We start from the raw sequence: 25,067 nt of genomic DNA, 5'->3' as shown, positions 1-25,067 counted from the left end.
CTCTAATAGCATCGCTTACAGCGCATGACTATAATAATCACCTGAAAAAGTATACATATAAAATATGTAGACCAAATGTCGTGAGGCCAAAAACATTAAATAGCTAGAATGATTTTAGAGTCGGAAAGGTAAAATCAATGCAGTCGCCCTGCATGGTAACCTGCATAGTCGATTCAAGCAATTCACATTCTTTGCGTAATGCTTCATAAAGAGCGCAAAGTTCTCCATAATCAGGCTTACGTTAACCTGGAAATTATTCGCCAAAAATACCAAAAAAAAACTCAATTTGGCTCAGGTCCGTGAAACTGGGATCAATAATTCGCAATTCGCAAGCCTCTTCCAAGAATTCTAGAGCCAATCTAGATCCCGTTTCGTTTGCATCTTTTGCATTGTCACAGTGCGCAATTAAAACTTTATCGACCAAATCTTTTTTGGTGTCTATATGTGAATGTCACCCAGAAAAAAAAAAACCAACCTCTCATTATATGGTCTGTATCATAATTCAGGGCTGGCATGGATAAGGTTTTTAAGGCACCAAGCAGCAGGGATTCACAATTTAACGACAACACAGGCGTCTGCACATCACAGAGTTCAACTTAGAAAAATCGCGATCGAAAAAATAACGGCGCGTTTTGCAGAATCATTATCGAGAATTTGGCGGCCTAAATAATTTTCATTTTTTATAATGCCAAAATTATTTGGAGACAGTGCTAGAATAAAAAAAACCTTTGGGTTACAATTCAACGCTATCAAAAATAGGTATGGAATAATCAAAAGACCAATCATCGCGCTGCAACAGTGATACACAACGCTTTGCACGCGAGAAGTGTGATTTGCTAGCCGTATCAAACATACCCCGCGTACTCAACGTACTCGGGAGAGTAGAGGAAGAAAACTGATTTTCCGACTTGAATGGATGCCTAAAAAGTCCAAACCAAATCTATTATGCTAACCATTGGCTGTGAACTTTTTATGCTAAAACTAAAGTTATGAGTTCATAAGTTCAACTCTATGTTACACGGCCTCGGGTACGGGTACCCGAGTCAGCCACATGCCCGCAATGTCCGTCTCGGTAACCTTTTAATTTGAAGATAGGGGTGCGGATCCAAATTAGACACAGGTTGTTGGGACCCGACTGGTTTAAAAAAATAAAAAAATTGGTGTTCAGCAGTATATATATATATAGATAATGTTTCCGTAAATTGGTATTTTATTTCTATAATAACATTAATTATTAATTAGAAGTGGGACTATATTGAAAGCCTTGCTACTCTCCTATGTAAATACAAAGTCACATATCAAATTAATGTTTATCAATTACAGGAAATAAAAAATACTCTGAAAATGTTAAAAGTTAATTGGGTAAAAGACAAAAACAACTGCAGTAAAAGAAAAGTAACCGCCCCTAATCTAAATAACTATGCATCTCTTATTGCCAAACGTATGTCAGATTCCTTTTTAACATTAATTACAATACTCAAAATAAAATAAAAATGTCAGTCGAACCTAATATCTAAAAATATATTCATATTCCCTGTTATGTTTCATTTTTTTTTCAAATTTCCTCACAAAACCTGCAACTACCTCGTCTTTTTTGCAAATTTTTGTTTTTTTATTGAGTCTGCACGATGTATTAAGGGTTCCGCCCAAATCTACTATCATATCCCGCCTCGTGTCGGGTTGACATGGGTACGACGATCTAAAACCAAATGTCCCGATAACAACGAGTTCAGATACGTTTAAACAACTATATATACGTGTTGAATCATTGTCAACCAAATGTTATGTTTGCCCACGCTTAGGTGACGAAAGTAATGGTGTTGCTATAAAGCCGCGCCGTTTCGTTTTTTTACTAAACCTTGGTAAAAGGAGCTTAGCATTCTGTTATAAAGTGTTTTTTTAAGATGTTTTAAATTTCACCTAGTATCTAATCTCATATATTTTTACCCAAAAAATTATATTTAATGCGTTTGGTATTAATTTAAAGTTTGTTAGTTATGTAATTATGTGAATTACGAACAGTTCATTTTTTACAAATCTAAGAGCTAACAAAATTTATAGGTAATACACAATGATAAAAGAAATATCATGCGATACAGTTATTAAATTAACTTACTGGTTTGTTTTGAACAATCTGCTAACTTAGCAGAGTGTACGAAATCCAGCAAAAACCTACAGTTTTGGCAAAAAAAAAACAGATGGAACTGCTCAGACTGGTAAAACTGCAATCTATTCCAACCAAAAGCTAAGTATAATGTACAACTAAAAGTATTAATTATCATAATTGCTTTTATACTTGATAGTAATATGCTACTATGTGCCGTGATATGTAGCAGCCATACTTTTGACAATTATTTAAATAATAGATAACTGGAAAAAAATTCTCTAATATAATACAAATACAGTATACAACCAAACAAAGTTAAAACAATAAACTACAAAAATTATCCATATGCCCTTAAACTACTCCAAAACAAAAGAAATGTCATGCTGCAATAATTATGATTTAAATTTTTCATATTTCTACCTTGTGGTCTTGTACTTAACCATGAGCTCTATGTATAATATATTATCTCCACCACAATGTTAGAGAATGGTGTCTATGGATTTAGTTAAAACTTTCAACCGATGTGTGTGGTAATAATTTATTTGAACATCAAATTTGTCTCTTAAGAATTCAAGTCCGCATTGGGCAGCCAAATCTTTGGCACTGTCTTCGAAAATATTGTTTTGCCCATGGAATTCGGCATGTCAAACCCATAACACAGTCTGTAAATGTTAAAACCACAGTGGCATCCCATAGGAATGTTCCGGACTGTTTAGTTACTTTGTAAAAATGTGGCGGACAGTGCAAATGAGATAACGTAAACGTAAGCAAGTAGTCAGACGTCATGATAAGTTGCGGCATCTAGGTAACAAAAAACCCAATTTGAATGTCGCATATATTATTTATTTCTTTCATGATTATTTTAATTTAAAATGTTTTTCAATTCTTATGTCTCATCAAATACACATCATTTCACAAATCTAAAGGAAAATATGATGTTTTTTGATTTATACATCAAAAAATTTAAACTATTAAATTGTATAATAATAAATAATATTTTTAATTGTAAATAAATATAATAAAGTTATTTTGTAGCTTAATATGTAAATTACAAATACAAATAAATAATTTGTCGACAAAAAACGCAAATTTCTATTATAATATAATTATAAAGTGTTTATATATCTTTTACGTAAACAATTTTGATAAAATTCAAACACCAACATAGAATACCAACAATAAATAATTAGGCCAAATGTCAGTGGAGAAATTCATATCATTTTAAAAGAGATCATTTTAAAAAAAATAAAAATGACCCTATCATTAGGTAACTCAGACTCTTGTAGCCCCTTCATGTTTTTTGGTAGATAATCAATTTAGTTTCTTGTAAATAAACATTTGCCGCACTTTCTTACAAACACAAAGCATGCACATGTGTATTGATTGACAATTTTAAAATTTTATTACCTTGTATGATATATGCGTGTGTTGATGGGCAAACCTGGAGAAAATGTGAGAATGGAAATAATGTGCGAACATGTTGAAATTGAAAGAGCTAAAAAAACTAACCTCAGTTTGTCAAGTTGTGTGAGGCACAATACGATACTAACCAATTTATATTGAATGACAGGGCAAGTTGGATTGCAAAAAAAAGCCCTTTTTTCTTTCCTCGAAAAATAAGACAGAGAAAGGATATGTAGAAACTTAACAAATGAAATGTTGTTTGTGATTCACGGTGGTTAAAAATATATTTTGAGAGTATATTTTTTGTAGGTCTATCTAGTTTCGTAGGGATGGAGAGGGCGTCTATTATTGTTGATTTGTTTTTAATACAACCTGACTGGTGAATTTTATTACTTTGGAAAATTGAATGCACGACTGCTACGCTATTATAATTGTGCAAATTTATTAGAGTAAGCCTTTGCTTGTGTTGAGTGAGTGGCTCAAGGAAAGACATCTTTGACAAATGAGTAGAATATAGGGACCCAACTTTATAACTACATTTATACAATGTGCCAATGACAAGACGTAAGAAGTGGAAAAATATGTTCAATTGCCAAAGAACTCCGCATGTGGGTATTTCAATATTGGCCTCATGAATATTATATATACTATTTTTGTATAATAGAAAAGCAATACAACAAATGAAATTGCCAATTTTATGCACACCTTGCATTTCTCACGGAAACCCTCAACAGACAAATATTTCAAATTATGGATATCTATAAAACTCATCAAACACTGTATAATATACAAGACTTCTAACTTCAGTTTTAGAAGTTAGAATATAGTATTGTACTAGAGTTTCATTAGTATTAGTAAAAAAGGAAAACGTGTGAGAAAGAGAATAGAAATACTTTTTGAATGGGAGAAAGAAAATATGAATATTTTTTGTATTTTACATTGACTTGTCAAATCAAGTCTTTTTTTTCTAGAAGTTTTTCATCTTAGAGTAAGAGTTATGTAATTTATAAATATAATGGTTATAAATATACTAAAATACTCTTCTTTTGGACATTAAATTCTATTATTTTTCTAATATAACATCCTATTATTTTTCTAATATTACAATCCTATTCAAATAGAAAAAATATTACTTTTCAAATACTATTAAACTTATTTTCTTACATATAGAAGTATTATATTAATTTTGACATAACTTGAAAAGTTAATTTTCTCTCATCTTTTGATTTTAAGCATTTATATTTTCTACCAGGTACGATTTTCTAGAATCAACTTCTTTTCTACTTATTTAATATTTTATTAACTTTACATATCAATCTCTTCTTTTTAACATAAAAATAGCCATTTTACCATATGTTATAATATTATGTTGATGTATTGATTTTAGGAATTACATATTATGTGGTTATAATTTTTTTTTTATATAATTATAAAAATAAATTTAGTACATAATAAAATTTTAATGTTTTCACTTTAATTTATTTTTTGTAGAATATTATTTAATTTAATTTATTAAATATGGCTTCAAAATCAAAAAAGGGATCTTCAACTAGCGATCCTATTTGGAACCATTGTTCTCGAGTTTACGACAATGGAATCAATTTAAAGTATAATAATTGTGGATTGCAAAGGTGGGTGTGCGTGTGCGTGTGGGGGGGGGGGGGTATAAATCGAATGAAACATCATTTAGCAAGAGATCATGATAATGTTGCTTCTTGTGCTCAATGTCCACGGGAAGTGAGAGATCTTGTATTAAAATTTTAGGAGACTTCGAAATTCAAAAATCTCAACATGAGAGGGAGTGTTTTGATGCAGATGAAGGAGTTCAAAGAGATCTAAAATTAGGTGAAAAACGGAAAAATATGGATGCATTTGTAACTAAAGGTAAAAGAATCAAACAATATATTTTAAATGCAATGGTAAAAAAAACTCATAATTCAAAGTATTTGTAGATTTCTATATGGACACGCATTACCTTTTGATTTAATGAAGAGTCCATTATTTTTTTCTATGTTGGATACAATTTGTGAATATGGTAGGGGGTCAAAACCTCCTAATTATCATAAAGTTAGAGTCACTTTTTTGAAAAAAGAAGTGGAAAGTGTGAATTCAATGTTAGAGAAATATAAAAAAGAATGAAAAAATAGGCTGTACTTTGATGTCTGACAGGTGGACAGATAAAAAATCTAGATCTCTCACTAAATTTTTAGTAAATAGTCCAAATGGGACTGTTTTTCTTAAATCAATAGACACATCTGATGTAATCAAACATGCTGAGAAATTATTTGAATTGCTTAATGGATTAGTGGAGGAAATTTGAGAGGAAAATGTCGTCCAGGTTGTGACTGATAGTGCTTCAGCTTGTGTAAAAGCTGGGGATATATTGATAAAAAAGAGAAAGAAATTATTTTGGTCTCTTTGTGCGGCTCACTGTATTGACTATATATTAGATGATATAGGTGAATTGTCGATGTTTAAAGATAGGCTTAATTGCACCAAAAATTACCAATTTTCGTGTGTTTTTGGTATTTAACATAATCTTTTTTTCTTGGCATAAAAAATCATCAAGTTAATTTTTTTGCATATTCGTCTGTATAACTGTTTTATTTGAAAAATAAGCGCAAAATGATGCCGTTTTAGCGTAAAATGGCGCCGTTTTACATTTAAAATGACGTCATTTCACTTCCCGTGAACAAATATGCCATAAAATCAAAGTTGGTGATTTTTTATACCAAGAAAAAAAATTAAATTAAAAACCAAAAACACACGAAAGTTGGTGATTTTTTATACAATTAAGCCTTAAAGATACAATAAAGAAAGTGAGGGAAGTTTGCGTTCGTATTTATAGGCATGATTGGGTTCTTAGCTTATTTAAAAAGTTTTCTAACAAGAAGGAGTTAAAAAGAGTCGGAGTTACAAGATTTGCTACAACTTTTCTCACATTGAAGAATTTTGAGAAAAATAAACATTCATTTAGAGAGATGTTTGCATTAGAGGAATGGGCAAAGAGTCAATATGCTTCTAAGCCAGAAGCAAAAAAAGGTGGCCTAATTATGTTATCCGATGTTCGATTTTGGAAATCAATTAAGTATTATCTAAAATGTGTGAGTCCCATTGTCAAAGTTTTTAAGACTCGTTGATGGGGATGCTAAACCAACTATGGGGTATATTTATGAAGCAATGGGTAGGGCAAAGGAGCAAATTACAAACAATTTCAATAAGCAACTGCCAAAATATGAGCGAATTTGGAAACTTATTGATACAAGATGGGATTTGCAACTTCATCGGCCACTTCATGCAACTGGTTATTTTTTTAATTCCAATTAAGAATTTTATTTGTTAAAATAAATAATTTTATATTTAGATGATAAGCTTCTATGATTAACTTTATTTGTTTTTAGGTTTCAGTATGACGAGTCATTCAATGCCGATATGGAAGTAAAAAAGTTGATCAACAATTAAAAAAGTTCAAAAGAGGAGAAGGAATGTTCGGGATAAGCATGTCCATTTCGACTAGAGATAAAAAAACAACAAGGTTTATGGTGGGAAAGTTATGGAGAAAAATGTAAAGAGCTTCAAAGTCTTGCTATTAGAGTTTTAAGCTTAACATGTAGTGCTACAGGATGTGAGCAAAATTGGAGCACATTTGAGCATGTACTTTCTAAAAAGAGAAATCGTCTAGAACAACAAAGATTGAATGCTCTCGTATTTGTTAAGTATAACATTCAACTTGAATTAAGGCAAGGAAAGAAGGAGAAACGTGGTGAGACATATGATCCAATTTGTTTGAGTGATATGAAATCCGATGATGAATGGATCACCGAAATTGAAGAGAGTTGCCTATCCAAAGACAACTCATGGATGGATGTCAATGAATGTTTTGATGATGATGAAGGACTAGGATCTACTGGCCAAAAAAATGAGGACCAAGAAACTTGAGGCATGATAGAAACGGAAAAAAAGGCGGTTGAAGATGAGGTAACGAAAGAATTGGATTTAGATTTTTTCTAATGGCGAAGAAGGAATTAAGGAGGGAAGTGAGATAGAAGACTTGATAATCTTAGAAAATAACAATAGTGACGAGGATGATGACGATCTCGAACTTTAAGACGATAAGAACTAACTTTATTGATAGTTTAGTTTAGTTTATTTAATTTTTTTTATTAGATGATATTACTTTATTTTAGAGTGTTTTATTTTATTTAATTATAATATTTTATATTTATAGTTATATATATTATTTTTTAATATTATTTTTATTTATAATAGCCGAATCTTACGATTCGATTCGATTCGATTCACAAAATTACAATTTCGATTCTCGAATCGAATCTCGATTTAATAACTGTGGATAATGTTTCTTGATGGGTTGTCCGACTTTGCATATATGAATTAAGTCGTAAATTCCTATGGCTTCCCGTGTGCTTTTGTAAAAAGGCTCCAATCGGTTAACCCAAAGCTTGAAGTCGTCATTCGATAGAAGCCAATTTCTGAGCGGTCCTTTGATCCAGAAGGAAGCTTGATTAGGGCGAGAGAATCGAGGGGGGCAATGTTCGTTGAAAGGAACGACAAGTTTAGGTAACTCGGATGGCGACGTGATGATCGACCCAAGGCAACATGTGCTAGATTTTGTGGGTATGAGTACCTCGAAATTAGCAGAAGTGTTGGAGGACTTGAGATCCTTGAGTCTATCTCGAACGGATTTGTTGATTTCGCAGTCTTGGTGCGACATTAGAAGCTGCATGGTTAGAGGCAGAATTAGTTCGTCCTGAAGGAAATGTCATAACCAAGACGTATTGCCGAAAACGAGAACAATGAACATAAAGAAAATATTATCTTGGGGGTTGCAGACTTTGATAGTTTGAAAATGCAGAGCTTTTGGAGATTCAAGCTTTTGGAGATTCAGGTTGCAAATAGACTAAATGAAGAAATGGACGAGTATTTATAATATCCAAAAGAGGGAAGTCCAAGAGTTAGAATGTCGGGTTATAAACGTGTCTTGAGTAGACTAAGAGCAAGAGATTCAGTCAGTGGGCCATGAGGAGAAACAAACCCAATATTATCATAATACATTTGTTAAGGGCATTATTTGCACTGGCCCAAAAGCCGGCCTATTCCAGATCGTGGGTCCATTACATAAGTTGAACGAGCCCATTTTAAAGAAAAAGAAGGAGCTTCTAGAAGGCCCATATTTGAGTAGAAGACTCATTAGAAAAAGATGGGTTAGAATATATTTTTATTATGTTTATCAATAAAGAGTTATACTCTTAGTTAGCTGAGGAATGTTAGTTTAGTTAGAAATAACTGAGCTATTATTGTAATCAAGTTACACAATCATTTTTATCAAATAAACAAGAAGATCAGCTTTTTTATCCCAATCTTCTGATTGATTTTAACTTAAGAGTAGTTTTTGATATCATTCTAGCTTAAACCTTTGTGATTCTCAGAATTGATCCTGATAGCATAGGATTAGAAGGTTACTTTAATCACACCCTGTGATTATTACTCGTGCGTGGCCCGATTAAAACATCAAACCGTAAACAATCCATTAAATAATTCAAAAATTAGAGTTTGAATTTATATCCAACAAACATCTTTTAAAAAGTAAAAAAAATTGATTTGGTTCGGTTTGAAACAGATACACCTCTGTCTATTGTACGACCCGCTCTTTTGCTAGGACTTAAAAAAATTGAGAAGTACAAATTTGGAGAAAACACTGCAAAAAAGGCTACAATTGAAAAATAAGTTAAAATTGACAATTTTAAAAATCTAAACCATATATAAAAAAGGAAGTTTAGGTATTTACTCTAAAAAAGAAAATATTTGCACTTTATACCTCAACACGGAAAAGTTATAGAAAATACCTTATGTTTTTTCCAGATTTATATTTTTACTCTGGGTATTAAAATATTTATGATTTTACTCCGTTATCATCTAGTTATCATAAACACTTCTGTAATTTATTTTTTCGTAGGTTATCATAATTATCATAACCTTACCATACTTCATTATCATCTAGTTATCATACTGCAGTGTTATAATAACGACATGATAATATAGTGATACTAACATGATAATTAGACATTGTTTTATCATAACATAACCATAGATATTATCATAACATTATCATCTATGTACCATAAATATTATCATCTCGGTATCATATGATAATATTATGATAACGACATGATAATAGTATGATAACGATATGATAATCAAACAAAAAAAATCATTTTTTCCTTGCAGTGTTATGATAACAACATGATTATATAGTGATACTCATATGATAATCAGACGTTATCTTTTAAAAAAAATCATTTTTTCTGCAGTGTTATGATAATGTTATGATAATGCAGTGATACTCATATAATAATCAGCTGCTGTTTTTTGTGCAGAAAATCGTTTTTCATGCAGATTTTTAGATCTAAAATTGAATAAATCAAAGAGTAATTTATTCAGATATGGAAGTTAATATAAATCGTATTAATAACCACGAATTTAAAAAAAACTAAAATCAAATATAGAAAGAACGGCGGAGCGAAGATTGAATGATGGCGGAGCGACGACGACCGATGAAGGAACGTCGAAAAAGAAGAGAAGAAATAAACAAGAAGAAGAAAAGAAATGGCGAAAAAAACCAAACAGAGAAGAAGAGAAGAAGAAGAAGAAAGAGAAGAGAGAAAAGAGAGAGAGAAAAAAAAATGACAGTTGTCATTAGTTGTCTCTTGAGAGTAAAGAAAATATGAGTAGAATAATATAATAATAAAAATTAGGTATAATTATAATATAAACATGTATTAAAGTAAAAAAATATAGTACAGTCGATCCTCTGATAATTAATATACATGGTGTACTAAAAATTTATTAATTATTAAAATTATTAATTTATTGAATATTTAATAAAACATAATATCTAAATTGGTTCTCTAAAATTTTATTAATTATTAAAATTATTAATTTATAGAGTATTAATTATCAGAGGGCTTATTGAGGTAGTCCAAATTTTCTCTAAAACAAAAAAGTAAAAAATATGGGTATTTTTAAGGTTGAAGCCTAAAAAGAAGGGTTTAAATTAGCCCATTTTTGTGAAAAGGAAGTAAAAATCGTGTATATGAAAACCAGGAAAAGAAATTGGAATTGAAGGAGCAAGAGGCATCGAGTATGGGGGAAGCTCGATTCGCTTGTAATTGGAATCGTGTTTGTAGTTTCATCATCTTAAGCTTCGTTGTTTTAGTGGTGAGTAAGAAGATTTCACCGAGTTTCACTGAGTTTCACTGAGTTTCACCGAGTTTGATTGATTTGGAATGTAATGTAATGCGTGTATCAGTTGACAGCCAGTGGATCAAATGGAGCTCGTCAAACAGGAAGTTCGTCGTCGGTGTTTTCTCTGTTCAATCTCAAAGAGAAGAGTACGTTTTGGAGTGAGAATGTTATTCATGGCGGTGCTGGTATATTTTCACTCTCTTTAGCCCTATTCTTTTTCATTATTTGCTTTGTTTCTTCCTAACTTTTCATTTTTGTTGGAGCAGATTTTGATGATTTCAAATCTTCAAGTCCTGGCAAAGCAGGAGCCATCAATTACACCAAGGCTGGTAATTCTTTCTTAACCCTCTCTCATTAATTTAGGATTTCATTTTAATTCTTTCTAGTTATTATGTTTGTTGATGATCATTTGTTTGATAAAATAAGATGCGAATTGATTTTAGTGGTGCGCGATTAACATTGGTTATAGATAGGGATTTATTATAACATAGTATTTGTTATGATTCATATAATGATATCAAACCATTCCAATTGTCTTCTTCTGTATTTCAGGCAATATTGCAAATTATCTAATGCTTCAGGAAGTGGATTCTATGTACCTTCCGATTCCCGTGAATTTCATTTTCATAGGATTTGAAGGAAAAGGAAACCATGGTATACCACCGCTTTTACATACCACCATCTCAACTGCTTGGTCTTGCCTTCTTTTCCTTTGTTTTGATGATTGGATGTCTTGTCTGATATCATCTGCTTGTCTATTATGTAGAGTTCAAACTTCATCTAGAAGAACTTGAGCGTTGGTTCACAAAAATTGATCACATCTTTGAACATACACGAGTTCCACAAATTGGAGAGGTTCTTACCCCATTTTACAAGATTAGTGTGGAGAAGGAGCAACGCCACCATCTACCAGTTGTCAGTCACATAAGTTACAAGTAACGGTTTGAAAAGAAGTGTTCAACTCTTTTCATATCATCTGTTTTTTTTTTCCCATTCTTTATATGCTTGTTCAATGAAGGATGTGATGACTTTATTTGCCTAGTAATTTTAATTTTCTACTTCTCTAATGATAGTTATCTTGCATATGTAGTTTTTCCGTTCATGCAATTCAAATGGGAGAAAAAGTTACTTCTATTTTTGAGCATGCCATTAATGTTTTGGCTCGCAAGGACGATGTATCTACTGACAGGTGAATTACAGGCAGTCTCAAATTCTCCATATTTCCTGCTCTTATTCCTGCCTGTCCAAATTGGGCATAAAACAACTTAATAACCTTTTACACACATTATACATGCTGCATTATTGTGGAAGATGATGGTAAAGTTGCAGTCAACTGAAAAATATCTTGGTTTTTGGCAAGAGTGAGACAATGAACACATTTTGCTTACAAGGATAGTTAGAGAATACTGTTTTTTCTTTTATGGAATAATTTGATTTTAAAAAAAATATATTTTAATCAGTCAATTGCATATAACATACTTTAAATATGTTTAGTTACATGAAGCAACAACTTGTAAATGCCTCTGCATGGAATATTTTCTTGGTTGTTGCTGTTGTTATACATGCGATTCCTTATGAAAAGTGATCAATGACTCCACAACCCAAATCATAGTAAATAACTAATTATGTGAACTTTAAGTTTGCTTGAGTGGCATATGTTGGTTAAGGCTATTTGGGATCTATGGAGATCTTTTCCATAAATGTTAAGTGAAATTTAGTAGATATCACTTTTATTTGATTGATTGTTTATATACCTTGTTGAATTTGAAATATCTTTAATTTTGTTTTGTTGTTGGCAGGGATGACGGGGAGGTCCTCTGGCAAGTGGATGTTGATATAATGGATATTCTTTTCAGTAGCCTTGTTGATTATCTTCAACTTGAAAATGCATATAATATTTTTATTATGAATCCTAAGCATGACTTCAAGAGGGCAAAATATGGCTACCGGTGTGTATCTTTTTGTCCTTATTTTTATTTTCCTTTGTCATTGCATGGATGCTAGATATTGCAGAATTTTTATATCTCTAGAAGCACTTATACTACTTTTTTTTTTATTTCTGCTGCCTTAGTGCATTTCAGATATGAGGGAAATTTGGATTTTGTATATGGTAGCAGTTAATGGATTAGATGGGGTAAGGTGACTCTATTAAGTGGCATGCGTATGAGACAGCACATCATTCATCCTTTCCTATCCCAATCTTTCTTTATATTTTTTAGAGGGAAGAGAAGCTTGTCAATATCCCATGCATGGGATAAATTTCACAACCTTGTAAACATAAAGAGCCTTTCCTTTCAAATGGGCAGGCTTCACCTGATTTAAAAAGTACAAGTAATATTTTCCCTTTTTGACAACTTGGTCAAAGAAGCATCCTAGGTTTTGCAGTTTGAATGAGAAGAATTCATATCGCCGAATTCAATTAATTTGAAGACACATCTTGTTCCACTTAAAAATTTCTTTACCATAAGAGAGGTTGCATTCCAAATCTTTTGTGCTGTGTTGAATAGCCGATATCCTCTAGCAATTTGTGGTTGCATTGAGTTAATCGGCCAAGACAGGACAAGAGAGTTTTCTAATTCCCATAGAGTGTTGGATCAGCAGCAGTTTGTTTTGGTTTATCTCCTGTAACATATCCCTGCAATCCTCTTGCTTGAATAAACAATACACATGACCTTGACCAAGCAAGGTAATTGGTTCTGTTCAGCTTTATTGTACTGATTTTCAGAGAACAAGTTTTACATAGCAACCCAATTTTAACTCCTCTGCTCTCAGTAGCAGCCTTAAGAGTTTTTCCTTCTGCCATCTCAAAATAATTCCTCTTTTATCAGCCAAAAAAGAGAGGCAGCAATGCTGCATTCGTCTTTCGGTATGAGGATCAATTTCTCTCAAGCGACAATGATATAGAGGATAAGTTCTGATACCATGATGAAATAGTAAAGAAGATGGAAGAGAAAAATTAGCTCATATATTATTTATATATGCAGGAATTTCTAAAATTGGAAGAATAAAAAATAATGGAATAATACTACAAAAAAGGTTCTGATATAGATATCCCCTCAAATGTAGGATCACACAGCGTCAACGAGAATTTTTATATATAGTTTTCCTTAAGTTAATTGCGGAAACAGTGCAAAGTGCTAGCACAACTTATCACTTAGTGTCATGTGATACTGATTGCATGCAGTCTGTTCCTGATCAACAATATAGTCTTCGCTTAAACATCCCAATAGTGCATTTAAAAACTCATCAAAATTCAACAGAAATTGATGAAAGCAAATTATTAAAGGCAAACAAGTAAATGTTAAGAACCTGATCTTAAGTGTGTAATCATGTTATGATTTGCCATAATACCTTAGCATACATTTATAGTACTCCTTTTTATGGCCTTCATTTAAACAATTGTACTTTCTATTTCCTTTCATTAACAATATCTTGAAACATACATGATCATATTTAATGAATATTCAGAGTGATAAAACTCAAGTTCTATACACTTGCTTTATGCATGTTGTGTGGTGTCTTGCTGATTACAATGATTTGGCACAATTTATATTTTGAAATGTCTCATTAACAGTTTAAATTTCTTATGACATCCCTTATCTTTCATTCAACTATTTCATTTGAAATGGCAGGAGAGGCTTATCGGAATCTGAAATTAATTTTCTAAAGGAGGTATTCTTTTTACCTGTTTTAATTTGCTTCTATTTACCCATAATGGCGTTATCTTTAAACAAGTACTCCCTCCGTCCCATTTAGGAAGTCCCTTTGTCATTTTTTGTGTGTCCCTCTTAAGAAGTCTCATTGTACATTTTTAGCTTTAGCTTCCTTTTTTACCCCTTGTTTTATCTTGATAATTAAACACACTTGCAAGGAAATTAATGACAAGTACAATTCCAAAGCACAATTAATAAGGATAAAACAAGAAAAAAACTCTGTTTTATGTTTGAAAAACAACAAAGGGACTTTCTAAATGGGATGGAGGGAGTAATACAATATATATGGTTCAATTCTCAATTTTGAGTAGTAAGTCACTGAAGTTTGATTGCAGCTAGTTCTACAAAAACTTTGCAGGATATTTCCTGGCACATTTATAACATGTATAAATCCAGCTCTGAGATTGATGTTTTTTCTTTGATTTGCTTTCATCGATTGTTCAGAATAAGAGCTTGCAAACAAAAATTCTTCAATCAGGAAGCATTCCTGAAAGTGTCCTTGGTATGATATCCCTCTAATATTTCCACCTGTTGCACCTTGAATATTGTGAATCCTATATATCTCATTGTTCTTCTGACCGTAAATTATTTTGAAAATAATTTGCAGAACTTGAGAAGATCAAAAGGCCTTTATATGAAAAGCATCCAATGACTAAATTTGCCTGGACAATAACTGAAGACACTGATACAGTAAAATATTCTCTCAGTTTATAGTCCTAAGTCCTGTCTAATTTGTGCACATATGCAGCAACTTTTTATCCATACATCTTTTCTTACTATATGGATATTAAGAGTGGTTAATAATATAAATAATCTATAAAGATATATTATCAGTGATGGAAACATAGTATGTTGATATCTGAAGATTTATGGGTAGGTTTTGTTTTGTTATTGTGCTTGTTAGTTATTTGCTCTGCCTGTCCATTGAATTTTTTCCTTTCATATATCTAGTGTGGGCTTCCAACTCTTAGCCAGTATGTCAAGGCATTGAAAGGTTTTACTTCAAGTCATAACTCATTCAAAGCATATTTTTAATGGACAAATGTGTATATATCTTTCATAGAAGCAAATCAAATCCAAATGATATTCATAGCAGACACATGCATTTTACTTTTCCTAGTAATATTACTACGTTCTGCCTGGATTTGTTTTACCTGGTGTTAAAATTTATAAATCACATTTATGCTTGTAAGTTCTGGCTTCTGATTTGCAAATGTTAAAATTGGGGGTTAAGTTTTATCCTTTGATATGTGCAATTTAAGACATGGAATAATAGAATTTAAAGACATATCATTAAATTATAGTTTTCTATTTTTTTAAATAATCTCAGGCGGAATGGTATAATAGTTATTTAAATGCACTCAATAATGTGGAGAAGTTGTATCAAGGGAAGGACACTTCTGATATCATTCAGAATAAAGTTCTACAGGTATAAAATCTCTCCTTTATGTTTCTTGCTCTGTGGCTTTGCTTTTTATTGCAAGCAGAATGAAGAATTTGAAGGTCAAATTCAACTTTTATTTAATGTTTTTGATATCCCTGTTCATGTCTAGTTATTGAATGGCAAGAATGAAGATATGAAACTACTTCTTGAAAAGGCGTTAAAATCTGGGGACTTCAATGATCTTCATACAGAATGTCTTACAGATACGTGGATTGGAAGGGCCAGGTCTACATCTCTTATCTCTTCATATCTAAGAGACAAACACATGCACATGCACATAGTGATGTTTTCTGTACTAACATGGTCCCTTTCAGGTGGGCATTTATTGATTTAACTGCAGGTCCTTTCTCTTGGGGCCCAGCTGTTGGGGGGGAAGGAGTGCGAACAGAACTAAGTTTTCCTAATGTGACCAAAACCATTGGTGCAGTTGCAGGTAGTGCTCATAGCTATTTAGTGGGGTACCGTTATTGATCGTGTTAAATTATTAGATATGATGTTCTACTATAAACGTAAAAGTGCATGATTCATATGTGGTTCCAATTTATTCTACTTTTAATATGAAAAGAAACTTGTGTTAAGAGGAAAGAACAAAATTTACGAAGTGATGGATAAGTATCCTTCTAGTTAGCACAAACATTGAACTATACTGTAGAAGTTCCCTCCAGTGAAATTATGCTTAAATTCAGTCCTTTAGACGCCTCTAAAACATGAGGGATTTTAGGACTCAAAAACCACCATTCTACAACAAATTAAAGATTGGCCTTAATTTAATGAACATGGAGGTGTATATTTCTATTCAAATGTTATTTAAAGGTAGGACAACTTTGGGTGCATTTAATTTCCTCTCAAATGTTGAAATACAGATGTAAATATTTAAGGCACTAATAAAATTTCAAATTTTATTTCCTAATGAAAGGAATTATGTCTAGAATGTGCTCAACTTTTGGCACTTGTGGATGCTGGAATGCTGCATAACAATGTCGGATTTTCTATGTCTGGTCATGATGCTTGCTTGTAATTTTACTGTATGAGGTGGATTTTATTTCTTGTAGAATAATGTGGACCCATTTTTGGAAGTAAATTACTCTATCTTTTTGTATTTTTTACTTGTATGGTTTTGATAAAAAGCAAAAAAGTTTGATTTTGATATTTAATAGATTTGTAACATGTGATTTATGTTTTTTTTATTTCATAAAATCTTTTTTTGTCTGTAAATGATGGTTGTTTTACCCAGTTTCCTAATCATCAGTCTCTCCAATCATACTTCTCTTTCTTTGTGGCATCCAGAGATTTCAGAAGATGAAGCTGAAGATCGCTTACAAGAGGCCATTCAGGAAAAATTTGCAGTATTTGGTAATGTATGTGTCAAAGAGTAAAGAACTATTATACTTGCTTTCAATTCATTTCAGGTCAAAAAAAACGTTGATGAGATTGTTTGTGTTAAAGTTATAAAATCATGTTCGATCCTTGATGGTCCTCATTTAATATTAATTATAATATTTGAGCACAAGCTAAGGTCAGGTTTGTATGTACTTTTTCGGGCTTTAAGTCCAATGGACATTTACATGAGAAGGTGTGTTAAGATAATAAAACCATAGTTGGAGGCTCACCTAACCGCCTAAACTTTTAGCTGAATTGGTTATTGATAGTTTAAAGCCAATAAATTATTTTTATAATTTAAATGATTTAGGGATTAATTATATATTTCACTGTCAGACATTATAGTTTCTTCCAAAGTGATTCCTAAACTTTTCTTATTAGTAATTTCATGCCTGAAGTCGGCGAAAAGACATCGATCAGTTTTTTGTCTATAAATTTGCTTAAACGGATTATTCACTTGTGTTATTATTTTGGTGGACATTCTTGGTTGTCGAGGCAGTGGTGAGATTCCTTGTCATATGTTATCTGATTAATTAGGCATATAGTTATTTGCAGTTGGCAGGAAATTCTAATTTCCATTTCTTATGGCAGAGTTTGACTCCATGTGCAATTAATACCGACTTTCTCCCAAGTATCAAAAAAAAATAAAAAATACCGACTTTCTATTTGTATCTATGCTGTCAGCATGAGGATTTGCTGGCACAAAACCATATACTATGTTACTAGGATTGAATGTTTCTCAAACATAAATATTTTCAGGCATCGGATTTCTCTATTTCCAAAATTGATGTGTAGAACTGTGCCATTATAAAAAAATTAATGTCCATATTACATGCATTATGTATAGAAACTAGTTTTTAAGTTTTGGGACACAATATGGATGTCAGTCTCTCTTTGTTTAAGTTTGCTAAATTATTGCTTATTTTTTTACTAAATAGGAGTTTAACAGCAGTTATTTGGACTATAATCCTTCCTATACGTACAGGGTTTTAGTTTTCCTTTCTTTTTTTGCCCCAAAAGACAGATATTATAAAGGAGCACCAAAATGGTGCTAACATGATGCCAAAAGAAACAACTACAAAAGGTGGTTTGTCAGTCCATCAAGTGTTGTCCAGTAAATTAATTTTTTTGATTGATATGTTCTTGAGAATAGAGAAGAAAATTATGCTTTCTTAAAGATTCATTTGTTATCAGTTGCTAGAGTCAATATATGTATAGATTATCACAAACTTAAAGGTCCTCGTATACAATCATGTATACATGCTGTGTATGTACATGAAGGCCTTAAAGTTGTGATATATGCGCATAAGCTTATTTCTCTTCGATTTCACAATTATCTACATCATCAATAGTCAGGAAATGCCTCTAAGAATAACTGAATTATCTTTTATGATTGTTGTGTTCAAATGTGTGGCTAGTTGAGGTTAGCTGCCACTTTTTATGAGGAGCTTAAAGTATTATAATCTGTGCAGAAGCATATCCACACCCTCCCTCCCAAAATACAATTACCAACACCAATTATAGTTAGGAAATTCCTATGAGAGTAACCAAATGATATATTATGATGGCTTTGTTTGATTATAGCATTTCGTTGAGATTAGTTATTGACAATTTTGGCAGTTTTTTTTTCCAATGATAATTAACATCAAGAATACAATATGAATGATTATATAAAAGTCTGAATACTGAATTAGAAAGGTAGAAATTAGGCTCCTAGTCTGAATTGAAAAAACTAGATCCCTATGAAATTTATATACTAACAAATCTTTAAATAGGAAGTTTTCGCACAGTTACCTCTTTATGTGCTCAGTATGTGGAGGAATCACGATCATTTTCTTGCTTTCTGTGTCCAGTGTGCATTTGCAAAATGGTGAATTGTCACTGAGATGCTAGATTGTTGATTGAAGTATTTGTGAAACACTCTATAGCCGAAGAACTATGATATTGTTACAGAGCATTGTAGGATCGATTCCCATCTAGCTTAGAACTAAGCCTTAATCAAGCTGACTTGAATAACATTTTAGGATGGATAATGGATGTATCATGTACCAATGTCTTTCAGTAAATTTCTTTTTGCTTTGTTGGTAAAACTAAAGAATGGAATTATGAATTATATTGGATATGTTTATGGTAGTTAGATGCTACTGCTCTTTCTTATAATTGATAATGGATTTGAAACTACAGAAAGATCATCAAGCCATTGACATTCTTCTAGCAGAGATTGATATATATGAGCTTTTTGCTTTCAAGCACTGCAAGGGAAGAAAAGTTAAGCTGGCTCTCTGTGATGGTAATTTCCTATATGCTTCTATTCATCTAATGGTTCTGCATTTCATGATTTGCAACTTCAAGGTAGGGGTGTGCAGTATTTGTTTGAAACCGAAACCGAAACCGAAATTTTAATTCGGTTCGGTTTTGGATATGGAATGTCCGAATTAACCGAACTGGCCGAAATAACTGAATTATATATATTTATAATGTTATTTTTGTACTCCCTCCTCCGTCCCGTAAAGATAGTAAAAGTAGCTACTTTTTTTGTCCCACAAAAATAGAAAATGTAGTCTTAGTTAAATATAAAATTATTAAAATACCCTTATATCAACATTAATTGATTTATAGTTCCAATGTATGCTTTTTATATATCTAAAATTCTATTGGCTAATATTTATATAGTGGCTTTGGGTTGTGTGAATCACTCTTTTATTATAATTTACTTCAAGAAATTAAAAGGATAATTTAGAACAATTATCACAAATTGCCTATAATTAACTACTCTCTTAATTCTTGTGAAAGAACTACTTTTTCTATCTTTACAGGACGGAGGGAGTAATTATTAAAAAAAGTTAAGGTTATTTTGTAATTTTTAAGGAAATTGTAAATTAATATTAAAATTATTATTTTTTATTTTATTTTTTAATAACTAATTTTAGTAAAATTCGGTTATTTTGGTTAATCGAAATAACCGACCGAACCAAAATATTATTTCGGTTTGGTTTATTTATAATATAATTCGGTTTCGGCTATGGAAATTTTTAATATTTCGGGTTTGGTTAATTTGGTTTCGGTTTGGTTCGGTCACCGACCGATGCACACCCCTACTTCAAGGTGGCTACATTTTTGTTCATAGACATTTAGATGACATTGGGTGCATGGTTCAAAAAAAAAGCTTCATTTTTATCATAGATTTAAATGTTTCTTTTACAAAGAGAAGACTTAGAGTGGATCACATTTACTTATTTGACGATACTTGACATGAACCCTTGGTTGGTGAATATTCCTCTAATTTATTTTCTATTATGTCAGAACTTGATGAGAGAATGCAGGATTTGAAAAATGAGCTCCAATCATTTGAAGGAGATGAGTATGATGAAAATCATAAAAAGAAGGCCCTAGAGGCATTAAAACGAATGGAGAATTGGAATCTTTTCAGTGATACTTATGAGGTAGTGTTCTTTCTATGACAATAACTTTCATATTACTTTATAATTTCTTAAAAGAACCAATCCATGTGTAAAATCTAATAAAAACAATGTTAAATAATTATATCTGTTTTATACTAGAAGACTCTTGTCTGATCACAAGAGAACCACTAAAGTATTCTGCCAAATCGGTGAAGATCTTTTTTCATTGAGAGTGCCCTAATTATCTCCTGTAAAATTTGTGTCTTTTAATTTTAATTCCCTGGGTATTGTTTTGGCTCTTGAAATTTACCAGAAACTGGTTACAATATTATGAATATGTTTCTGTGCTGTTTGAGTTCTTGTCCTTGAGTATATTGGTTTAAGCGAGTTTGAAAGTGTGCACCAGTTTCAAGTTTTGAAGCTGTTGATGATGCTGTTCTCCTAACAAGTTCCTTTAGGTTTTGTAGAATTAATTTTCAAAGGCAAAAATGTAAACAAATTTTTATTGGAGTGGGTATGTTAGTATTAGCCATTTCTGTTTATTAAATTCTTTCAACTATCTTTGACAAAAAAGTATACATATTTAATTCGATATAATTGTTAAATTTATGATTTATAGGCATGATAAATTTAATTTTAAAAAACAAAAAGCTAATTTTGAACCTTTATTCAGAAAGAAACAATAGAACGTTGTGTTTATATATTGGCAAGATTGATTGCCTGAAATGGTCCTCATATAATAGATAACAGTAAGGTCACTCTTCAATTTAGAATGTATGATCTTCATCGTATTTACTGTTCTGTAGGAATTTCAAAACTACACGGTTGCACGAGATACTTTTCTGGCACATCTAGGAGCAACACTGTGGGGGTCCATGAGACATATAATTTCACCTTCAATTGCTGATGGTGCTTTCCACTATTATGAGAAGATATCCTTCCAGTTGTTTTTCATCACACAGGAGGTATAGTATATGAATTACACTTCTGTAGGCGCTTTTCTGGTTTCAAAATTAGTTATTACTCATAGTTTATATCTGCAGAAAGTAAGGAATGCTAAAAAACTACCGGTGGATCTTGAGGCTCTCAAGGGTGCGCTTTCCTCCTTATTATTGCCTTCGCAAAAAGCTATTTTCAGCCAAAACCTGTACGTATTTTAATTATTTGTTGTCTTTTTATCTTGCAGTATTGATAAAATGTTTTTTTGAAAATTGATGTTATTTTAATTATTTATTACTTATTGCCATTTTATGCTGTAGATTACCGCTTTCAGAAGATCCAGCACTGGCAATGGCCTTCTCAGTGGCACGACGAGCTGCAGCTGTTCCATTATTGCTTGTTAATGGAACGTATAGGAAAACCATTCGGTCCTATCTAGATTCCTCCATCCTCCAATATCAGTTGCAGAGGTTGAATGACCATGCTTCTCTGAAAGGTCATCTACCAGCTTACTTTGCCCACTTTTTCTATCTTTTTTTTATCTCTAATTTTGTTCAAGACAAAATGAAGTCTTCATTCAGCAATTGCACATGTGTTATCTGACATTTATAAATTTACTTTGTGCACTTATACTTTCTAAATTTGTTTAAATTGGTATAAAGTTTTCATTCAGTAACTTTATATCTCATGTGCCATATATAAATTTACTCTTAAGTGATCAGAAGGTCGAGCTCAAGTTTACGATAGAAGACCCTTGCAAGGGTCATTTAATCTACTAAGATAACCATGTAGTACTAACACCATTAATGTTTACAGCCATGTTAGGTTTTCTATGTTCATCTCGTGTCAACTGATAATCTTTTGAGATGTCAATCCTAGTTAATTTCTTTTTTTCTATATTTATAATGATACAGGGGGACATGCCCATAGTAGGTCTACTCTTGAAGTTCCTATCTTTTGGTTCATTTATGGAGAACCATTAATGGTTGACAAGCACTATCAAGCAAAGGCTCTTTCCGACATGGTTATTGTTGTCCAGTCAGAGCCGTCATCATGGGAAAGCCATCTTCAATGTAATGGCCAGTCACTTTTGTGGGATTTGAGGTCAGAATGTTATTCCATTTATAATTTTGAGGGTTTACTTGGCTTCTAGCATTCCCATTTTAGTTTAGTTGACCTTTACCAGATTCTTTCTGATATATCAGAAGATATGAAATTTGGGGCGGCTAAATTTGAGTTTCGTTACGTAGACGTTCTTTAACATTTTGTTTGCATCTCTAGCTTCTGAATGCTTTTCTTTTTTAATTAAATTTTTCTTTTTATTTTAAATTCCTGCAGAATACTTGTGTGCTTGCAATTGTGCAGTTAAACAGTTTTATTTAATCTATTTTTGTTTTAATTTTACTTGAAATTTACAAATGAGATAAATTAGAAGTTATTTTCTCCCTTCCCCCCCTATCAGGAGGCCCATAAAAGCTGCACTTGCTGCTGTTTCTGAACATTTGGCTGGTTTACTTCCCCTTCATATTGTCTACAGCCATGCCCATGAAACTGCAATTGAGGTATTAGCATATGTAGCAGATGTTTATTTCGATTCATTTTAATTTCTGCTTGATGTCTTATTAATGATTTGCTAAGGTGCTGATCCAAACAAATGTGTTCATAAAACCCACATATGTTTTATTGGCAATGTTTGATGTCAGATATTTGAGAAGGCAGCTCCATCTTTTCAACTGCAAGTTCTCATGGGGGTTTAGATATTCTGAATTTATTCCTTAAAAATATAGAAATGTATTAATTTCCCAATTGTAGCTGTGAATTTATACTCGGTATCTTTATATTTAGTATCCTAATCGTTTTGAATTGCAGCAGTGCTAATGTAGACAATGTTGTGCCACATATATGAATCGATTATTTAAACTATAAATATTTTGGTCTCTTGAAAGATGATTATTGGATGGCTCATAATATATTACAGGTCATGTATTTCAGATGATGTTAAGCTTTAAAAAATATGAAGTTCTGTGTGCTTTGATTATTAATTTTGTGCATGTCATTGGCATTGACTCACTCTCTCAAACTCACAAGCGTATACGTGCATGCATCTCTTACCGCCTAAAATTTGTGAACTCGCATTTTTTTGTTGAACTTTTATGCCTAGTCACTAGTTGATTGAATTTGCATTTTCTATAAATTTAATAGCGATGGTGCTTGCAAAATTTGACAGGACTGGATATGGTCTGTTGGATGCAATCCTTTCTCCATAACTTCTCGTGGCTGGCACATATCACAGTTTCAGTCTGATACGATTGCTCGGAGCTACATTATCACAACTCTTGAAGAGTCTATACAATTAGTTAATTCAGCCATTCGTCGTCTACTCATGGAGCGTACATGTATCCTTTTTTATTAGTTTCAACCAAATGAGTAATTGCAGTTCAACATTTGAAGAGTAAGTGTCATCTGGGTAGTTGAAAATTTGGGATAATGCCAACGTCACAATCACTTGGGTATTTGCTAGTCACATCTTAGCCTGCATATCTGCCTGCTTATTGCTCAAACAGAACCGTCTATAAGCTGAGATGCCATTTTCCAATTGTTAAATGAATACGTGCGTCTGCATGTAGCTCTATTATTTCCTGCATTCTTTTTACTGCTATTTGAAGACTTAACCAGTGGCAGCTGAAAAGACGTTCACACTTTTTCAGTCCAAAGAGAAAGAGCTTGTGAATAAGTATAATTATGTTGTTAGCCTGTGGAGAAGAGTGAGCATCCTTTCTCTATATGATTATTATATGTCCCGAGTTTTGCGGAGCCTGTTTAATAAGTGTATTTTATATTCAGATCTCAACCATAAACGGAGATTTGCTTCATGCGGACGCTATGAAGCTACTTTATACCTTGGAGGATGCTTCGAATGGGTTAGGCACTTACCTTGCCATTTATTTTAGAGAAAATTAGTATCACCTCAGGTCAATATTTTTGAGAAGATGGTTAATTATGCAGGTTGTGTGAGGAAGTAAATGCGACAATTGCGCTTCTGCACCCAGTTCAGTGCACGAGAGAGCGGAAAGTGCATGTGGTATTTGATATGACAACAATTCCTGCTTTCGTAATTGTAATGGGTCTTCTTTATTTTGTGTTGAAGCCGAGCCGACCAAAACCTAAAATTAATTGACAACATTTTCTTCCCCATACACAATTCTGTTCAATTTTGTTTTCTTGTTTAGAAACTCAAATGGTAGAGGAATTAGGGAAAGATATAGTCCCCATTTTAGGTAGCAAGAGCCACTTCATTTTAGCTTACAACACTTCATCACTGTAATGTACATTCATTTTCTGCTTCTTTGGGGTTTACACTGAGCTGCAGCACAGATATTACACTTTAATTTGCTTCGTTTGCTTTATCTTCTCAA

At 32.2% G+C, this 25,067-nt stretch overlaps 1 protein-coding gene across 1 annotated transcript; it reads left to right on the top strand.

Moving 5' to 3' along the window:
- The first annotated feature begins 10,567 nt into the window (after positions 1-10,567).
- Positions 10,568-25,067, top strand: LOC126673079 (uncharacterized). The gene is made up of 25 exons (XM_050367045.2): positions 10,568-10,747; positions 10,839-10,959; positions 11,041-11,103; positions 11,327-11,428; positions 11,541-11,709; positions 11,865-11,963; positions 12,574-12,723; positions 14,407-14,446; positions 14,932-14,989; positions 15,095-15,177; positions 15,818-15,916; positions 16,041-16,156; positions 16,246-16,364; positions 17,219-17,289; positions 19,496-19,601; positions 20,615-20,754; positions 21,519-21,677; positions 21,756-21,859; positions 21,972-22,147; positions 22,566-22,755; positions 23,114-23,213; positions 23,879-24,047; positions 24,334-24,416; positions 24,496-24,572; positions 24,658-25,067. The coding sequence occupies exons 1-25, from the start codon at positions 10,673-10,675 to the stop codon at positions 24,827-24,829; spliced, it is 2,841 nt and encodes a 946-aa protein (XP_050223002.1). The 5' UTR covers positions 10,568-10,672; the 3' UTR covers positions 24,830-25,067.

The sequence above is a fragment of the Mercurialis annua genome, linkage group LG3 (genome assembly GCF_937616625.2).
Source record: "Mercurialis annua linkage group LG3, ddMerAnnu1.2, whole genome shotgun sequence".
Lineage (NCBI taxonomy): Eukaryota > Viridiplantae > Streptophyta > Magnoliopsida > Malpighiales > Euphorbiaceae > Mercurialis > Mercurialis annua.
The sequence above is the reverse complement of the archived record's forward strand: the minus strand, read 5'-3'. Positions and strand labels throughout refer to the sequence as shown.